At 40.4% G+C, this 18,674-nt stretch overlaps 1 protein-coding gene across 2 annotated transcripts; it reads right to left on the bottom strand.

Annotated features, from left to right (window-relative positions):
* Window positions 1-32: 32 nt before the first annotated feature.
* Window positions 33-17,616, bottom strand: sh3gl1b (SH3-domain GRB2-like 1b). 2 transcript variants are annotated; one of them, XM_071921924.2, is made up of 9 exons: window positions 17,258-17,616; window positions 11,248-11,316; window positions 10,709-10,781; window positions 10,290-10,433; window positions 9,489-9,622; window positions 8,800-8,958; window positions 7,905-8,008; window positions 7,587-7,720; window positions 33-3,167 (listed from the first exon to the last, which is right to left on the bottom strand). In XM_071921924.2, the coding sequence occupies exons 1-9, from the start codon at window positions 17,300-17,302 to the stop codon at window positions 2,974-2,976; spliced, it is 1,056 nt and encodes a 351-aa protein (XP_071778025.1). In that variant the 5' UTR covers window positions 17,303-17,616; the 3' UTR covers window positions 33-2,973. The 2 variants fall into 2 exon arrangements, with proteins under 2 accessions (XP_071778025.1, XP_071778033.1); XM_071921932.2 differs by having other exon boundaries at window positions 9,489-9,616; window positions 10,335-10,433.
* Between the last annotated feature and the right edge of the window lie 1,058 nt (window positions 17,617-18,674).

The following is an 18,674-nucleotide window of genomic DNA, read 5'->3' as shown; positions in this document are numbered from 1 at the left end:
CTCACTATTACTGATCAAACACAACACAAAAATACCACTTTTTCCTGTTTATTTATTGTAAGAAGGGGGAAGGTGGGGGACAAGAAACAAGCAAGTACAAATACTTTGATAATAAATGACAAAATATTGCGGTTAAATTCTGTACTCATGACATACCAAAAAGTAAAAAGGCAACTTAAACTAAGACATACATTTACAAGGTATGATATAGGACTACATGCAAAGATTAATTTAAAAAGTTTGTAAGGTCTTGTATATAAAAAATAATACTATAGAGAGCCAGGATGATTTAATGCTGTTTAAAAGAGCACTTAAGACAGATTAAATGGATACATAACCCTTTTTAAAAATCAGTGGGCCTCTTTTCTGAACATGGATTAAACCAAATAACAAATACAATTTCCACTGGTGGAGTCTGCTGATAAACTTTAGAGTAAGCTACTCAACCCATGTCCAGGAAAACGCCTGTAGTGTCACAAACGCGCATAAAGCACACATGCATCCAAGTCTGTACACAGGAAAGTGCCAATGGCTAGAAATAAAATCAAAAGTAGAAAAGAAATTCATGATCATTTAAGTAGCTAGGTTATTTTGGTTGTTGTATTAGTTATTTTCCCTCCTTCCTTTTCCAAAGGCACTAAAACAAAGCTAGCAAAGACATTTTTCTGATAGTGTGATCCAGTCAGCACCAAATATTGGCTTTCGATTTACCCCTGCACTTTATACGACCGCTGAAATGTACTTAGATCGGACATGTAAACACATCAAAGGGGGACCAAACCCAGGAGTGGGGAGGTGGTTTGGCAGAGTGGAGTGATGGACAGACAAGAGATAATGGAGGGGAAAGATCAGGACTGTTAAATGTAGCCAGGAACTACAGTAGCAAAACAAGTGCAGAGGCATCGCACACTGCATAAAGTGAGAGAGCACACATTTGTCATTCACAAAACCTCCATAATTAAATCTATTTTACAGACAATTCAACTGGATTCAGCTGGATTGAAGATAAATGTTTGGTAAGGATTAATGTTTGGTAAGAGAGGCTCTCCAAATTAATCATTAAACTGGAGAACAGCTTACAATGTATTGTTCCTTTTCCCTTTATGTCCTCCCTTTCACCCCAAGTCTTTCCCTCATACAGGGTATGTTGGACTAGACTCCATCTGCAGGTATGGACTACAGCTAAATACAAAACAAGAAGCCAGCCTTGTCTAAATAGATACTATGACTGGACAGGCTTACAGGAACAACACCTGTCTACATCAGCCCCTCCTACTAACAACCAAATAGAAAACAAACACATCATTGTGAATGATCAGAATCACAGGGTCAGAGTAAGTGTAAGATAATTGCACGGCAGAGCAGAGGCGAGATTTTCACATTCTCCAAGACACACAAGGGCAGATAAAAACAATGGGACAATTAGTGGTGCATATGAGAGACGGAGACGCTGCCAGCAGCGTTGTCTATTCAGGCACTGCATGGAGTAAACAGGCGCTTAACACAGGGGTCCAAAGACTGAACAAAGGAAAACAGGCCCAAAATTCATACAATATATGGCTATATTACAGAATATTTAACAGTTTAAAAACTATAATAGGTCTAAATGGTGCATAGGCCTACTATATGATAGTTTCTATTGCATTTTATAGGACTTTTTGGCTGTGTCTCCTCTATTGAACAGACAATCACTAAATAATATGACTGAATGATATGACACTGTGCATTACGAGGACAACAAACAGGTGACTAAAAAGTTTAGTGAAAAAAAGGTGCAACGTTTGCATTTAACTTTGGGTCTGTGTGTAATGGTGGAATAAGTCTGTCATACACACACACACACACACACACACACACACACACACTCATTTGAGGACCAAGGTGCAATTACAACATTTTCTCACATATTCAGTAAGCAGTACTACTCTTAAAACTACTGTACAAAGTTGAGACTAACATAAATCAAATACTGAAACAATATAAAGAGCCGACTGCATGAGGCCTGGTATCTTCTCCTGAAGCTATCAACAGCACTGATCGCTGGACAGGGGGAGCTGCACAGTGGAGTTGCATTATAGATCTTAAAAAGAGCATTAAAAATGGGGCATGCCTAAAAATGAAATGTCTAAATTACAAATCTGAGGCTCATGTCAGTTCATGTGTCACATTAAATAGAAAACTCGTAAATGCAGTATTTTAAACCTGTTTAACTACATTTTTGCTCATGCGTAATTTGGAGTCACCTCAGTGTAATTCTCAGTCAGGCCAGCAGGTGGCATCAACAGATGAACTCCAGTCTTCTAATGGCACAATCAATGAAGTGACTTCATTTTAGAATGCCTTGCACTTGAAATGAGAAAAGTAATCAGTCCAGTTAAAAATGAAAATTACTGCAATGTTTGAGTTGGCCTCTCCAGTCCTACAGAACTTATTGTATGCTGGTCACCAATTTGACTTTCAAATGGACTGCAGTTTTACAAGATCACAACTACAGAGGTCATGTCTCACTACAGTCATCATAACCACCAGGTTTGCTTCTTTCAAATTCTTTCTGTTCTATATCAGTTACTTGTGGTTAAAGGAAAACATTACTTATCAATGTTAAGAGTACATCAATTAGTCCTCAAAATGCGTTTGAATCTCAGATTATGGGTAATGACATTCCGTGTCCGTCTTAGTGTAGATCCTTTTACCTTTGAGTGGAACACGTTGATATTCTTCCATTTGCTGATCTGGAATGTGAAAAGCCACCATCTTCTGAATTTCCCTTCAAAAGTCCAGATGACAAAAAAGTGCTCGTCTCTGTGATGATGATGATGTTGGTGTTGAAGGTGAAAATGAATATTCTATGAACCATCCCTGGCTTCACTTTCCTTCCTCCCTACATATTTCCATTTCCTCTCTCCTCCTCTTCCTCCTCTCTACCAGTCTATCTCTCCTACTCGCTCTCTCTTGCTCCCTTTACAACAATCTTTAGTGTGGCAAGGGAACAATGACCTCAACATAGTTGAGAGGGAAGAATCCTGATTGGCCGTGCAGCATTCCCTCGTACCAGTTCTCGTCGATCTGATTGGTCAGGGTGATGATATCGCCCTCACGGAAGCCTAACTCTCCCTCGTTCTCCGGCTCAAAATCGTACAGCGCCTTACAGCTCGGCTGCTCTGGGGCTGAGGAAGAAGTAGAAAATAAGGAGAGAGAGAATAAGGGAGATGGGGAGAGAAAGAGAATGAGGTTATCTCAAATTTAAGCAAACTTCCTTTGCTGCGACACATGGCAGAGCCACAGCAGTGTCAGTTTCTGGAACAGGTTGTCACACTGCACACCTTAAGCATGCCTTCCATATCGGAGTTCATACATTACTAATGTATGTACAGTATGTTAGTATGTAACATTAGTATGTGGTACAGTCAGATCAAGTTCAACACAGCATTGCAGATACATGTTAATGAGTGCTTAGGTGAATCATTCCCAGATGGGAACTTAACCAAAAACCATGACATCTCTTGACACCGAGTTTCTCTTTCACTTTTCTTCTCCCTCTCTATCCATCATTTTCTCCACCCATCCCTTTCTCTGTGACCTCACATAGATCAACTGAGGAGAGTAGGGCTCCATGTACAGACAAACTAGGCTTTTTGTCTCCCAACAATTTCCTCATTGTATCAATTTTACCCCACAGGCTGTTGGCTCAGGGCAGGCTAGAAATGGGAAAGGCTTTGGCCACTCTCTCTGTATTTTACAACATATCTTCAATGTCAAACTATACGACTGGATTATTAACGAGAGGCATTTGAGATGCTTAATATCCCGCCATAATTACGATGATATATTAAACATAAACAGTTGTAATGAGGTCATTAATTAAGCTAATTAATGCAGTATATTGCTATGGCAACATACTTGTCCTCACATAACACAGGAGCCGTATTGATACTCCATATGTTAAAGCATTATGGAGTTATAGTAGTTTCAAGAAAATCCATTTTTCCTCAATATGCAAATTTATGCAGCAAGGTGCTCCAAAATCTAATCAGATCACTTACTTTATAGGGGATACCTGTGGTTTAAGTATGAAGTTTCTATCATGTATTGTTCTTGAGTTATTGTGTTCACAAGAATGTGTCTACACACAGACAGACAGACAGACAGACAGAGAGACACACAGACAGACAGACAGAGAGACAGACAGACAGACCCATGACAACATAATGTCCCACACTGACTTTGCTTCCCTAATCTCCTCAGGCAGAGCGTTCCAAAGCCCCGGGGTTCAAAAGCCCTGTCACCTTACGCCAGAAGATCGCCTGAAGATCTGAGGCTGCTCACTGGCTCATAAGGAATTTAAATGTCTGATATGTAGCTGGGGGCCAGACCATGCAGTGCTCAACAAACTTTTAAAATCATTCTTCAACGAACAGGCAGCGGCTGCATATTGCACTAATTGCAGAAGATTGAAGGAGTTTTGGCTGAGACCAGAGTAGAGAGAGTTACAGTACTCTAAGCAAGAAGAGAGGAAGGCATGAATAACCTTGTTCAGGTCAGCAAAGACTAAAATAAATACTTTTTTATTCATTCAATTGGAGGAGGCACGACTGAACAACCCTCTTAACTTGGTCATCATCAAAATTACACCCAGATTTCTAGCAGCAGGCTTTACATAGGTGGACAGACTACCGAGATAACATTGAAGCAGCTTGATGGAATTAGGTGGACCAAACAAAACAATCTCAGATATATGTGACGTGTTCTATCATTTTCAGTCGGAAGTCACAACGGCGCGTGTGTGGATAAACGTGATTTTATGAGAAAAGATCGATTTTTGGCTGTTTTGGGGTTTCATCAGATTTTAATAAAATAAAGCCTTGGCTTTCATTCTGTGTAAAGATTATTGTGAAATTCAAACGCTAAATATAGTTTTGAAGCTCATAAAGGTAGGGTGACAAGCAGAACTACTAGCTTAGTTTGTCAACAAAGCTCACATTCCTCATGTTGCCAGGTTCACAGTTTTTAATGTACTTGGAAATGTTATAAATGCTGTAGGACTTAAAACGCTGTTTATAAAGTTTGTCAGGGTTGTATTGTGGAGATTTGTTATTGGTTTGTTATTTTGGACTAGTTTCGTTGATCAGTGGGCTGTTTATGGGTTGGGTTTAATTGGCACTGGGAGGGTTTTGTAGCTAAGAACCTGGCAACACTTCTCCCCGTCCCTCTCTCCCCTTACTATGTGTCCCTTAAAATTATGAATGAACATCTGCATAGTAACAGGTTGACCATCGTTCACTTTTTTCTTTGTCTAAAAAAAACGTAGTTGTCAGGCATCTCAACATGTGTGTGTGTGTGTGTGTGTGTGTGTGAGAGAGTGAGTGAGTGAGTGAGTGAGTGAGTGAGTGAGTGAGTGAGAGAGAGAGAGAGAGAGAGTGAGAGTGAGAGAGAGAGACAGAGACAGAGAGAGATTGAATTGAATTTATATTATTAAAAGACATAGAAATGAATTCCTGTGAGGAAGAAATTGCTAGATTACTAAACTCAATTTCTGTAACAGGAGCAGCGACTGATGTGCAATGGACTGATATAATATCAGACTACTTTTTAACTCCGGTGCCGGTGGATGCGCGACCTGTCGCGAGTGACACCGGTGCGTCTTCCTCAGAGTCGGACAGTCCACACACCAACAATACGAGCCCTGAGGCTACAGGCGGAGAGACTGAAGATGAGGAGGAAGATATTTTGCTTATGGCAGACCCGCGGCTGCGGCTCTCCAGTCTGTAGAAGGTGCCTATGTAAGCGAAGATTGTGGCCATGAAATCCAAAAGGCCCGCGACTATAGGTGCCACTGTAAATGCACGTGGAGTGTGCACGCATAAATAACCATGTGCACATTAGTTTGCTTCTCCACATACACATGAGCTGTGCCTTTGTGAAAAGTTGAATTTCAAAATGTCAATGTGTGTGTATGTGTGTGTGTGTGTGTACGTGCACACACGCATATCTGCTTGAGAGTGTGTGTGTGTGTGTGTGTAGCGTGTCTGTGTATGTATGGGCACTCAAGACTGCAAATGTAATGTTAGTATGTTATGTTATGTTTGAATGATTTCTTTATTTGAATAAATGTCTCAGAATTGACTTCAAACTTTGAGGCCCTTTTTCTCAAAAACATAGTTTGGAAACAGTCAAGACATCAAGGGGTGCATCTCACTCAATCTTTGGAGTACAAAGATAATTTTGATATCACCAGAAAGCTTAAATTCTCCTCTTTCCAACAGTGTATTAAACTCAAAATGGTTTGAGGGGTCAATGTGACTGGAAATGATAGAGCAGGTCACATATTTTTATTAACTGGAGGACATTTTGGGACATAGCTTTTACTGGAACATAGATTTAGGTGTCATCTGCGTAGCAACGGAAAGAAATGTGTTTACAAATATTAGCTAGGGGAAGCATATACAATGAAAACAACAAGGGGCCATGAAATGACCCCTGGGGGACACCACACAAAAGATGAGCTGAGGAGGAGAGTTCTATTAGGCAAGTAAGATTAGAACCATTTAAGAGGTGTTCAAGTAGAATAGCATGGTCAACAGAATCAAAAACTGCGCTAAGATCTAAAAGGTTTAAAATAAAGCAGTCAACAGCATCAGCCGGAAGGAGATCATTAGTATCTTTCAGTACGGTAGTTTCTGTGCTGTGAAGAGCTCTAAAACCTGACTAAAATGTCTCAAAGATGTTATTACTGTTCATAAAACTTATCAGCTGTGTGGCCACTTCCTTTTTGAAAACCTAAGTCAATAACTGCTAAAAATAAGAGGATCTAGATTAGATTATTTCAGGAGTGTCTGAATTACAGCATGTTTAAAACAAGTGTGGACTGAGCCAGCGGTTAGACAACTGTTTATAATTGTTAAAATATTTGGACTAACTGTTTAGTTGGGATAGATTCTAGAGGACAAGATGTGGATTTCATATGCCTCCACGCATATGTTGTTAAAATATACAGGCATCATAAATCACCAATTATGCAATGTTTGTAAGAAGCAAGAGTATTTTGTTAAACAACCCATCTCCCACATCACACACTTCACACCAGTAGTTTTTCCGAGCACTCCGAGCCATTTCTGGACCACAAAGAATAAACCATGACACAAAGAAATGGCCCACACACACAATCTGTGACTCACACAATCTGGGTTTCCGAAAGGACAATCTGGCGAAGTGGAAAGATGGCTCTGATGATGTCACAGGAAAGAGGAGCAAGGTCAACAGGAGAAAGGGCAGCCAGATGACTGGGCTAGCTGGATGCTTTGTTGTTGTGGAGCCATGGTACGGCAACTCTGTTCCGCACACCTTACACTGAACAAGATTGTTCTTTTTTTCTTAAAATTTGTCCATGCTGGGCTTTTGTGTGGCTTTTGTGTGACATAATCGCTACCGAAAGTAGCTATCCAAGGAGTACAAACCAATTTTTATTTCTCAATTTAAAAAAAAATATGAATGGCCAAATCACAAAAGTTGACGCTGATCCACGAGAACAAATTTTTTTATATTTGATTTTTTATGACCCGTCCCTAGAGCCGGCTACTGTTTCTTACCTGAATTGCGTGAAGGTGGAGGGGCAACTGAGGTTGTGTAGCCACCGTTTGATTGGTCGCTGTCTCCGAAGTCAAAGATAGGTTTGGGTTTGGGTGTGTATTCACGTCTTGGTCGAGACTGGGCTTCATTCATCCTATCCAAAAAGACCATTTGATTTGAGTCTTACATTTTAAATCACCCACACTAAATACAAAATGATACTCTGTTACTGAACAGCCCCATACTCAAACAGGAAATTGCCACCCCAAGCAGAAAGCTGCCAAGTAATATGCGCAGCATGTGTTTATATTTTAGTAAGTGAGACTTCGTTACCATACCTGTCTCTGAGTTTGTCAGAGAGCTCGTCCAGGACCTGGACAGCCTGTCTGTGGTACTGCAGCTGGGACTCCACTAGAGATGAGAGCTGGCTCACTTGCTCTATCTGAACACACACACACACACACACACACACACAAATAAAAATACAAGATACCCATTTCACCTTGCTACACTTATGAGTAAGCCGAGAGGCATTCCAGTGGATAAAGAGTTTCATATTGTGGTTAATAAATTACCTGACCAACAGTGTGAGCACAATGTTTACACAAACCCCGCCTCAGCACAGTTGTGGGTAGGTCAAACTTCAAAACGTGTGTGCATGTTCCCACGGAGCAAATTCAATAGGAATATTGATATTTGATTCAATATAGCTAATATTTCAAATTTGGTTATTTAAATGGTGGTACAGAATGACATAAAAGAGAAGAGACTGAAACTAGAACAAACAACAGGAAATATGGAACTGAAAGACTTTCAGCATCCAGGTAGCTGTGGTCCTACTAACAATGTCAACAGATCAGTTCCTCAATACTGAAACGAACCTCTGGACCGCTGTACTAATACAGTATAATAAACACATAAATCAATGACAAGTTACAGACACACACGCACTGAGAAATATGGGCTGTCCAATTTTGTACACATAAGCCCCTTCGTCAAAGCTCCTCATTAGCATATACACTAGAGATGTTCATGAAAAATGGAACATGTTTGGGCCTAACGGACATCAATATTTGATCGTTAACTTGAGTGCAAAACGATCAAGATTTTTTTTTTGAAAATGTGCATCCCTAATATACACCCATTCCCTGTTCCTCAAAATGTGAACACCAACACCAAACACTAAACAGATATGAGCCCATAACTTCTCTGCACAAATAAACTGGTCCTCACATCAGTCTCCAGCAGGTTGTACATGCTGGTCTCAGCCACTTCCTTTGACTCGTGGAACTTCTCCAGGGCCTGTCGGACCTCCTCATCTGGGATCTTGCCCTGGCGCTTCTTCTTGTAGTCGTAGTCCAGGCGACGGCCTTCTAGCTTTTTCAGGTGGTGCTGAAGAGGTAAGGTATAGTTCGTTTTTAAGATATGCTATTTTACTGAACATTTAAAGAAAAAAAAAGGTTAAAACAGAGAAGAATTTACGCAAATTCAGAAATCTGAGTGACAGGATGAGTCCTTGCTGGCTGTCCTACAGAAATACTTAAAAGGAAAGATTGGTTATTTATAAAATGGTTATTTGCAGTAACAAAGGAACTGAGAGCTACTAATGATAGAAGACTGTTTAAGTGTTCTTTGATAGTCTGCTGTAGAAATATCCCTTTTCCATTGTATTCATTTTGCACCTGCTACGGGTGATACTGGGAGCAGGGATCATAATCTTGCATAAATTGAAATTTGACAATTTGGAGAAATGATCAAAGGGGAAACTAGTAGAGAGGACCATCAGCACAACTAAATAACTCTTGGCTACTTTGACTTCATTTGGTAGGGTGTGACCAACATCTTATCTCTCGTCACTGCATGAGAAAGATTACCAGCCGAATTTACATACATTTTATTGGCTTATAATGTGTGCCAGATACCTGTATCTCTCTGAGGTCCTTGTCACAGAGCCCTTGCAATGGGTCAATGAAGTTCTGTTTGACGTCGATGTCTAGAGAGTCTTTCACCTCTGCCAGTCTCTTCATGGTCTCTCCTGCATCTACTAGTGCTCCACCTGAACAACAAAGACAAAGGGATTAATAGTTCAGTTAAATCAATAGATTAATAGTATGGTACCACAGTTGACCTTATTGGTCACTAGTAGCTTACTAGTTAGTAAGCTATTAGCTAGCTACCTAGGATAGCCTCCTGTAGCTAGCAAGAATGGGCCAAATATATTAAAATGGGAGCCTATATCCCTATGATTCTTGAGATCCATTTGTTTCTAATGTTTTTCAGTGGGGAATATGTCAAATGATTAATGTTTGTATGACGCATCTTAGTACACAACTGTAGGACGGAGCTGGGCTGGACTTGCTCTTCCAGGTACAGCTTTCCACCCCGAGTGTTCAAAATGGCCGCCATGTGACTAAGGTCAATAGTACCACAGTGCCATACAACTATCAAACCACAACCATAAATACACAGAGAAAGTGACACAAAACAATGGGCAAAGACACATAGATAGAAGCACAAAACTGAGAGAGTCATTTCATAGGCACTCTGCAAAGCGTTCTACTGTAATCTGTCATAAGCTACCACTAAACATCACCATTATACCGCAGATAGACAGACAAGCACAACCACGCACACTCCAAACCCATAATAACATACCCCAACATTCCTCGGCCAGGAATTAACAACCCTAAACCCTAATACACACACACACACACACAGCCTACCAAAGTTAGTGTCCTCTCCCAGTTCCCGGCCATACTTGGCCATACACTCCCCTAGCAGGCCCTCGGCCTGGGGGTAGCCTGGATTCTTCACTTGACCACGGATCTTGGACATGGTGTTTAACATGGACAGCTTTGCTCGTGATGCTGGGGAGGTGAGGGAAAGGGCAGTGAAACGAGAGAGAAAGGAAACGAGAGAATATGAGAATGGGAATACAGAAGAAAAGGGAACAGATAAAGGACAACAGAGAGAAAGTCATAGAGGAAATGAGATCCCGGCAAGGAGGTTTCAGGTTATATACAGTAGAGCTTTCCGTCGTAGTGATGAACACCACACCACTTTATGAAACGGCACCACAAATTTCCATCAAAAAGTCTGAATGTAATTTCAGTACGTGTGTGAAAACAGGTTGTCTTCTCACCTGGGTTGGGCTGAAGATACTCTGACGTTTTGGAGATAACCTCCACTACTGCTTTACTGGTCACATCTACTTTCTACAAAACACAGGGAGCACACACACATCACCAGTGTACAACAGAGCTAATACAAATACAGAACCACCATAAAACAAGCTCTGGTGTCCAAACATCATCAGAAATGTATTTATCTAAACTTCAGAGTTCTGAAATGTGTACCAAATGTGAATAAAACAAAACAAAAAAACACTAACTGCTCGCATTTCCTTGTTCAAACACAATTAAAAGCATTTTGAGAATACACTTTAGAGTGTTTTCATTTTCATTCCCAGCGAGTTCGGATTAGCAAGGTCCCACTGCACTGCAGAGTACATATTGTATTTAGTAGTGACATGTACTTTGACATGCCGACATGATCCAACCTGCAGGCTGAGACTAGCTGTGTAGTGTATAGGCTACATAATGTTCTACAATGTAAAACCTAGCTTATAGCTTCAGCCACAGGTGCTTCTCTGTAAGGACCACAGAAAGATCCTTTTCTTACCCGTTCCAAATCTTTGAAGTCTTCATCTAGTTTAGTTCCTTCTGCACCTCCAACTTTCTCACTTACCATCTAGAGAGAGGGGGAGGGAGAGAGAAAGAGAGAGCAAATGATCAAACTTTAATGCTTCTCATAAGATCCTGATCTGAGCAACAACAATGCTGGTTAACATTGCAACAGCAAACAAGCCTAAGCTCATAATTTACACATTCACCCCCTGCTCTGCCACCATACACTCCATGTAGAAGATCACTAGGTGTAAACAATACGGCCCTTCCCTTTAGCAGTGTAAATGTCTCATCTACTTTCTGACAGTTTTCCTCTACCTTTAAGTTTACTTGTGTTACCAGTGAATTTGCCTACATTACTCAGCTTTGACCAAGTGAGACTGAATATCTCAAATGTTCAAGCTGGAAATTACAGTAACAGACACGGTGTAGTTAACGGCCTAGAAATGACACAAAGAACAACAACAAGAATGGCGTTACGCAACCCTTTTCTGTTTGCACTTTGCTGGATGCAAAAATGTTGGACCAGCCTGCTCCATTACTTCTACGATCCCTTTCTGGAGGGGGATATTTCATTAAAGACGATATTCCACAACTGAAGTAGACTAAAACATGTTAATTGAAAGCATATGTATTTCCATGTGAGATCACTCAGCATGTTTTTAGGTCACAGCCTAAGAATGGCCAACCGTTTCATTTTTGTGCATGTGCAAAATATTTTTTCGGCATCCTTACAGGCTAATTCATTTAATTCTCAGCAGGGTTTCCGCTGGCATTTTAGAGAGGCTTGGGTGGCAACATCGCTCGTGGTGGAGGAGGATTTAAAACCCATAAAGGAAATTTCAATGTAAGAAAATTAAGCTCTTTAAACCCGCTCAAGACTGCTGTGTAAGGATAAGTCACTACAGGCACTCATTCAGACATTCTAGGAAAGGAAGAAGATACACATCATATTCTGAAAATTGAAACTTAAAAAAGGTGGCAGCCTTAGAGTTTAATAGGTTGGGGAAACCTCTGCTTAGTATGAAAACATGCAAACAAATTCCTTTTGTTGTTGTTGCCCAATTTGTGGCATCCATTGCACAGCCTCATTCCTTGTCAATTGTGACCATGTGAGGGGAGCAGAGGTTTTAAACTAAGTTACACAAACAACGGCAACAACAGCAGCGGGCAAATGCACATTTCTACAGCACAGCAACAGACGCTCTGCTGGTCAGTCAGTCAATAACAAGGCACAACATTTAGCCCACTCTGGCTTCCCTGTGTCCAGGCCTAGACTCGTCAGTCACATAGAAGTAGAATTAGTTGGATTGCTATTCTGGCTGTGTAATGAGTTTGTACTGCTGTAACATCAAGCTGATTAAAATCTTGAATTGCTGTGTCTTTAAGCTACATGGTTCAGTCACTTTGTCTCTCTCCAAGTGGAATGGGCAGAAAAACGACTCCCATCTCCATGGCATGAAACAATAGTCCTCGGTTGCAGAATAACTTGTAGAGCTATTAACAATCCTGATGTTAAGCCTTCATTAGTTAATCCCACAGCTTTAACAGAGAGAGCAATTCAAACTGTCACTGGACACTTTGAAAAAAAAGTGCAAGAGTACTGGGAAATGGATAAATGATTAAGCATTGTATTTTAAGATCTGAATTTTGTTCTGTAGTACACTAATTGTTCCTGAACCTTTTGAGGTACGGTACCTTGGGTGACATTAAGACTTTCCAGAAATACCATCATACAGCTGAACAGCCTGGGACTCCTAAAACAGTTTTGACTGGACTAAATTAGGTTTAAGGCTATATTTGTAGGATCTAACCTACATGTATAGGCATGTATAATTTGGTCCTGATATTATTAGACCTAGGCCTATGGGTCATAATTATTGATAAACAAAAGACAACAAAAAGCAAAAAGAAATGTAAGTCTTTTTAAATAAATATAGGTGGACCAAGATCCTACTATCATAAAATCTTTGTAGTTTGGCTATAAGATCTTTTCAAGCGGAGTGTGTGGAGTGATACTGAACCGATCACTCACATCAAGCTGCAGAAACATTTTTTCCCCCATCCATTCCTTCCTTGTCATTTCAGTAATATTAGACAGACATATCCTAATCACTTCTGTTAAAATATTACTGTTTTCCTGCTTTTTTTCCTGTTCCTGATCACATCCCTGTGGATTCAACAAACCCACTCATCCATGACAGAACAACAGCAATTTGAGTAGTTTTCATGTCTCTAACATGACTGAACACGTTTGAGAATTGTTGGAATTATCGAGAAATTCCGAGCTGGATCAATAGATCAATGCATAAGAATAGCATGATAACTGAGAGACCAGTAGATGAGTCTGATGTGTAGTCATTCAGTATGACATCAGGACATGAAGTGTGCAGATTATTTATTAGAACTTTCTTGTCTACCACCTGGAGGTTCCACATACAAACCCCACAGAGACAAAATAAATCGTATCACAGTTAAGCTGGCATCTGCGTTTGGGAACAGCAGTAGTCTATAGAGGTTTGGTGAACAGACTGCTATCTTCAATGTTGAATTTGTGTCGTATGGGGAAAAACACATGACAGACCTTTAGGGGATTGAGGTCACAAGTAAAGATACAGCTTCAACTCTCAGCCTGCTCAATATCTGCCAACAGAACTCGGAGACAAAATAAGCTTCCAGTCTTTTTTTTTTTTGGCCATTTTAACCTATATTGACACTGTCTTGCAACACAAGACAGGGGCTAAGGAATGAATTTAATTTAAACTTAATCAAATTTAAATTGTAATTTTACCATGTGTGTTGTGAGTCACTAAATTTGGGATGCTAGTCTGTTCTGATTTTGTGAAGCAGAAAAAGTGAACTGTAGTATCAAAGTATCACATCAGTGTAACATCTCATTTACTTACATACAGTATCAACTGAATGCAGTCAAAAAACTTCTAGGAAATGTTATATTTGGAAACAAGCATTTTGGTGTTGAAAAAAACTGCACATTCACGCCTACATACTGGATCAGTATCAAACCAACTATCTTTTTTTAATATAATGACAACGGGTAGGCTATTAGTTAAAAAATCCCTGAATCAACTGTATCATTATTACATGTAAGCTAACCAAAGCCTAGCCCAAGCTCATGTTCTGCTTTTGATGGCTTGAGGAGGAAAAGGCTCAGGAAGATGACTCAAACAGAGGACTGACATTAGGAAATCGGTGGCGAGAGAGAGAGAGGGAAAGTAACGGCCTAATGTAGATGCATGTTGTGTCCTATGGTGGTACATGGAAATCAGTTGGTGAGAATCAACTGGTGGGGAAAGCCATGTGATGTTCATTCTGTTATGTCTTGCTCCCACAAAAAAGAACATTTGTCTATTAGCTGTAATGTAAATGTTGGGTATGATTAAAGCTACTGGTCATAAGCCTGAACTATACAGCTGAAAGATCTGAGAGCAAAATGAAGAGAAAAATAAATCCTGTGCTACAAATAGACAACAATGTTCTGTTTGAAATCCTTGTTAAGCGAAAATGAATCACATCATAGTTAAGATGGCTGTGAGACATGCAAACTAGGTCATACATTACGAGCTTCAAGCTAGTTACAGAAAGCTGTGACATCAATTTCCAGAGGAAATTAGCTGACTAATCTTCCATAGAAACGGAAGGTAGGATGGTGATTCAACAATACATAAGATGTCGACAGGCATGCTGTTACATATAACATTATCTAAACAGCCGATACAATGAGCACCAAAGGCCACAAAATGTCAGTTTTTAAACCCTGAGCCCCCAGAGACGAGAGAAGTTTTAGCGAGGCTGGTGCAGTGGTTCTCAACCTGCGGGTCGGTCCCACCAGGAGATCATGTAATTTATAGATTAAATAATATATACTACATTATCATATTTAGAATGTCTGTGATAAATTACATCTTCTGTGAATTACAGTCAGTCTCAAGGCTTCCTCCAGTTATTAATAATGTCAAATAGTCTAAAAAAGGGAAATAAAACCTATATCACATCATTATCTAGCTTAAGGTTCATAAATAAAACAAACTTCATAAACTGCACAATTATTCTACTTGGGTATTGGCTAAAAGGCATTTGTAATCAACTCAATCACCAGATAAGGTTATTAGTCAAAGGTATAAACAGACAACACCCTGGTTTTCCCTCACATCTAGGCTACATGAGCAGGTAGAAGTGGCCATGCTAGGGTAAATGTTTACTTAAACTACATCTACATACTGTATAATCCCTGTATTGGCCATCCCATATGAGATGAGTCAGGGGAATATCAGACATGCGTCTCCCCCACTCAGCATGAACATCCATTCCCATTAGCATACCTAGACCTCATTTTGAGGTTTTGAGTGTGTGCGCCTGTAGGGGTAGGCCCTTTGTGCCAGACATTTCAGGTTTTTAAGATTTATTGTGAGGGGAATTCTCTGAAAAACAGAGAAAAGGAAAGGAGGGACAGTAAGAGAGGAAAATAAGGATGTGTGGGGTACGGAGCACAGATATCCATGCTACAGCCAACTTCCTGCATACCTCAACAGGAGAAAATCTGAGCAATGTGCAGCAGTAGGACATAAGCAAAATAATTCCTGTAATTTGGCTGAGCTGCCATGTGCTCATACATTGTCGAAGTCCTGCACCACAGCAAGCGTACTCTCAGTAATGAGCCGAAGTGTCTTGCAGAGGGTGGGACATCATATTTCTTCTGTGTCAAGTGTTATTGAGTTCTGGCAAGAACAGCAACTGCATTGCAGTGAAATAGAGGGAAAGCACTGCTCTCTCCGTCCATCTCCTTCTCTGCATCACTCTTTAACCCGCTCTCTCACACGCAGTATGCTCTTTATCTCCCTCACACACCTTCAATGATCATTAAAAAATTTCCCCAACAGTCACTACCAGCAGTACTGACATGACAGCTTCTCAATCTTGTTTTTTTCCCCCTTCCTAACCAACAGGGATCTGAGCCTGTTCCTGACAGGAAGCCGGGGCAGTAACCAAATGTCTTTCCTGCTGAGATCAGCAGGGACAGGAAGAAAGAGACTCAAAAGTCTTTTAATCGTCCACCCCCTGACTGAGAGCAGGCCTTTGGCTGAGAATTAAAAACATTCACCAACGGTCTGACTTCTGTAACGTTAAATTATATGACTTTTATATTTCCGTGATGAATAGCCACATTCCCGACCCAATGTTAAACTTATGTTAATGTCCCAGGTGTTGATTTGCCATGCTAAACAAAAGATTAACACCAAAACACAGGAAGAAAATGGGTAACGAGTAACGTTACATCTTGACGTTGAACGCCTAACCGATAAAAAAAGGAAATTCTAAAGAAATTTCCATGAATTTTCAAAACCATTACGGGAATTTTTCTAAACTTGACCAGTTCATATTACATGACTCTTTTGTGTGTTTTGTCTGTGGGAACCCTGATTCACACACGGAGTTTCTAAGGCAAACATACCTAAAATGTTACCCCAGGGTGTGTAGCCAAGTTACTGAATCTGAAACTTGCACAGCTGGTTACGTTAGCTAAAAAAGTAACGGTTAGCTAACATGCTAAAAGCAGATAATGTTGAATGCCACTCTACATGCCAAACAGGTACATTACACTAATCGTAACTAGTTTAACTAACGGTAGTCAACACTGACATAACCTACTAACGTTGCCGAAGAAAGATGCCTTATTTTGATAACTTTAGCAGCTGGAAAAAAACATACTGAGATTGTTGTGTTAACGTTAGTTAACTAAAAATATCGTAGTTACATTTTACTAAATAACGATCATTAACTAAACTAGCTATTTGCATTTAACAAACAGGCACGATGAGTAAAGTAGCTTGCTGCTTGTTACCTATGCATCTGAAACTAACAACACGTAATCACATTATCAGCAGGCTAGTAACGTTAGCAAGCTACCAACCATTAGCTAATGTTGCTAAATGGGGTTAGCTGGCTAACGATAGCTGAGAGTTGGTAGAAGAAAAGTTTTTGCAAACCTGGCTGGCTTTATAAAACTGCTTCTTCAAGCCCGCTACAGACATCTTGAAGCCGGACTGCCTTAAACTTCCAACAACGGCGTAAATGAGTTACGATATAATTACAGTTAGCTTGTGAGCGATACAGTTTGTTAGAAAAGGGGCCAGTGCAGAAATAGTTGAAGAGGAATCATAGGACTGCACAGCCGTCGCTCCAGGTCGGGACACGCCAAGTGATTCTCAACTGACCACGTCTACGTCGAGGATGGCTCCCACTATCACAGCCGTAAACAGAGCAGATTCACAAATCCAAGCGAATCTAAAACGCTACCTCACGGAACAACACCTAGTAACTCAAGCATAAACACTCTGGAGTAAAACCATACGTTGTAAACCACTAAAGCTGCACTAGCCACTTTCAAGAAATCACATTCCCCAGTTTACAGATTCTGGATTCATAAGTAAGGGCACACTGCCTCCTGGTGGATATAGCTGGCATACACCCATCTGTCACCCATCTGTCCGCCAAGGTCCCCTTGGCATATAATACAAAATAATACAATATAATACTTCTGTGGTTCCCAACCCTTTTCATGACAAGGACCCCCTGGTAGATGGCCATTTGTCCCAGTTACCTTAATCTGAGAATAGGTCTGTCTGCACTGTAGGATGGGGAGATGACACAGGGGAGATTGAAACCTCTGATCAGAGTAGCCTAGTCATTTTCTCTCATTTGCTCATTTTGCTATGTGAATTAAATAAGAATGAAATTAAATAAACTATTCCTCATCTGGCTGGGGACCCCACGAATGAGGTCAAGGACCCCTCCCTGGGGATCTCTGGACCCCAGTTTGGGAACAGTCCTACTAGCTACCATAGGGTGGCAATAAAGTACTGCATCGTCATCCCCTCCTTTTATGGGGCCTGGAATGACAAACACACAGGCCCTGAGGCAGGCAAGGCAACCCAGTTTAAAATACAAAGATTTTAGATAGGCCCTGCTGCTTGTTTTGATATGTGTTGCAGCACAAAATACAGTGTAATATGAGATGGGTTGAGTCCGGTCAAAAGACAGGAAATAACATAATATAATCTAGGTCTGTAATGTCATTGACAGTACACTATCACATGAAAAACATCCATTTTTGAATGCCTGTAAGGAAGCTAAAAGAAGTTAATTATCTGGTAATACAGTATAACAGCTTTCTTCATGACCCATCTGGATCATGAGACTGACTCAAAACATATAAATTCAAATCTAATTTGTTGAAAATGCAGTTTATGCAGGAGAGCACACATAAAGAAGATGGAGGTGGGTAGTGGGAGGATGTTGAATATAGTTCATTTGTGATTTGTGTATTATTGACCACACCATGACCACACCATGTACTGGTTTATTTGTATAGTAGCCAGTACAGGGAGAAATTGGGGTCTGCAA

The sequence above is a fragment of the Centroberyx gerrardi genome, chromosome 9 (genome assembly GCF_048128805.1).
Source record: "Centroberyx gerrardi isolate f3 chromosome 9, fCenGer3.hap1.cur.20231027, whole genome shotgun sequence".
NCBI lineage: Eukaryota > Metazoa > Chordata > Actinopteri > Beryciformes > Berycidae > Centroberyx > Centroberyx gerrardi.
The sequence above is the reverse complement of the archived record's forward strand: the minus strand, read 5'-3'. Positions and strand labels throughout refer to the sequence as shown.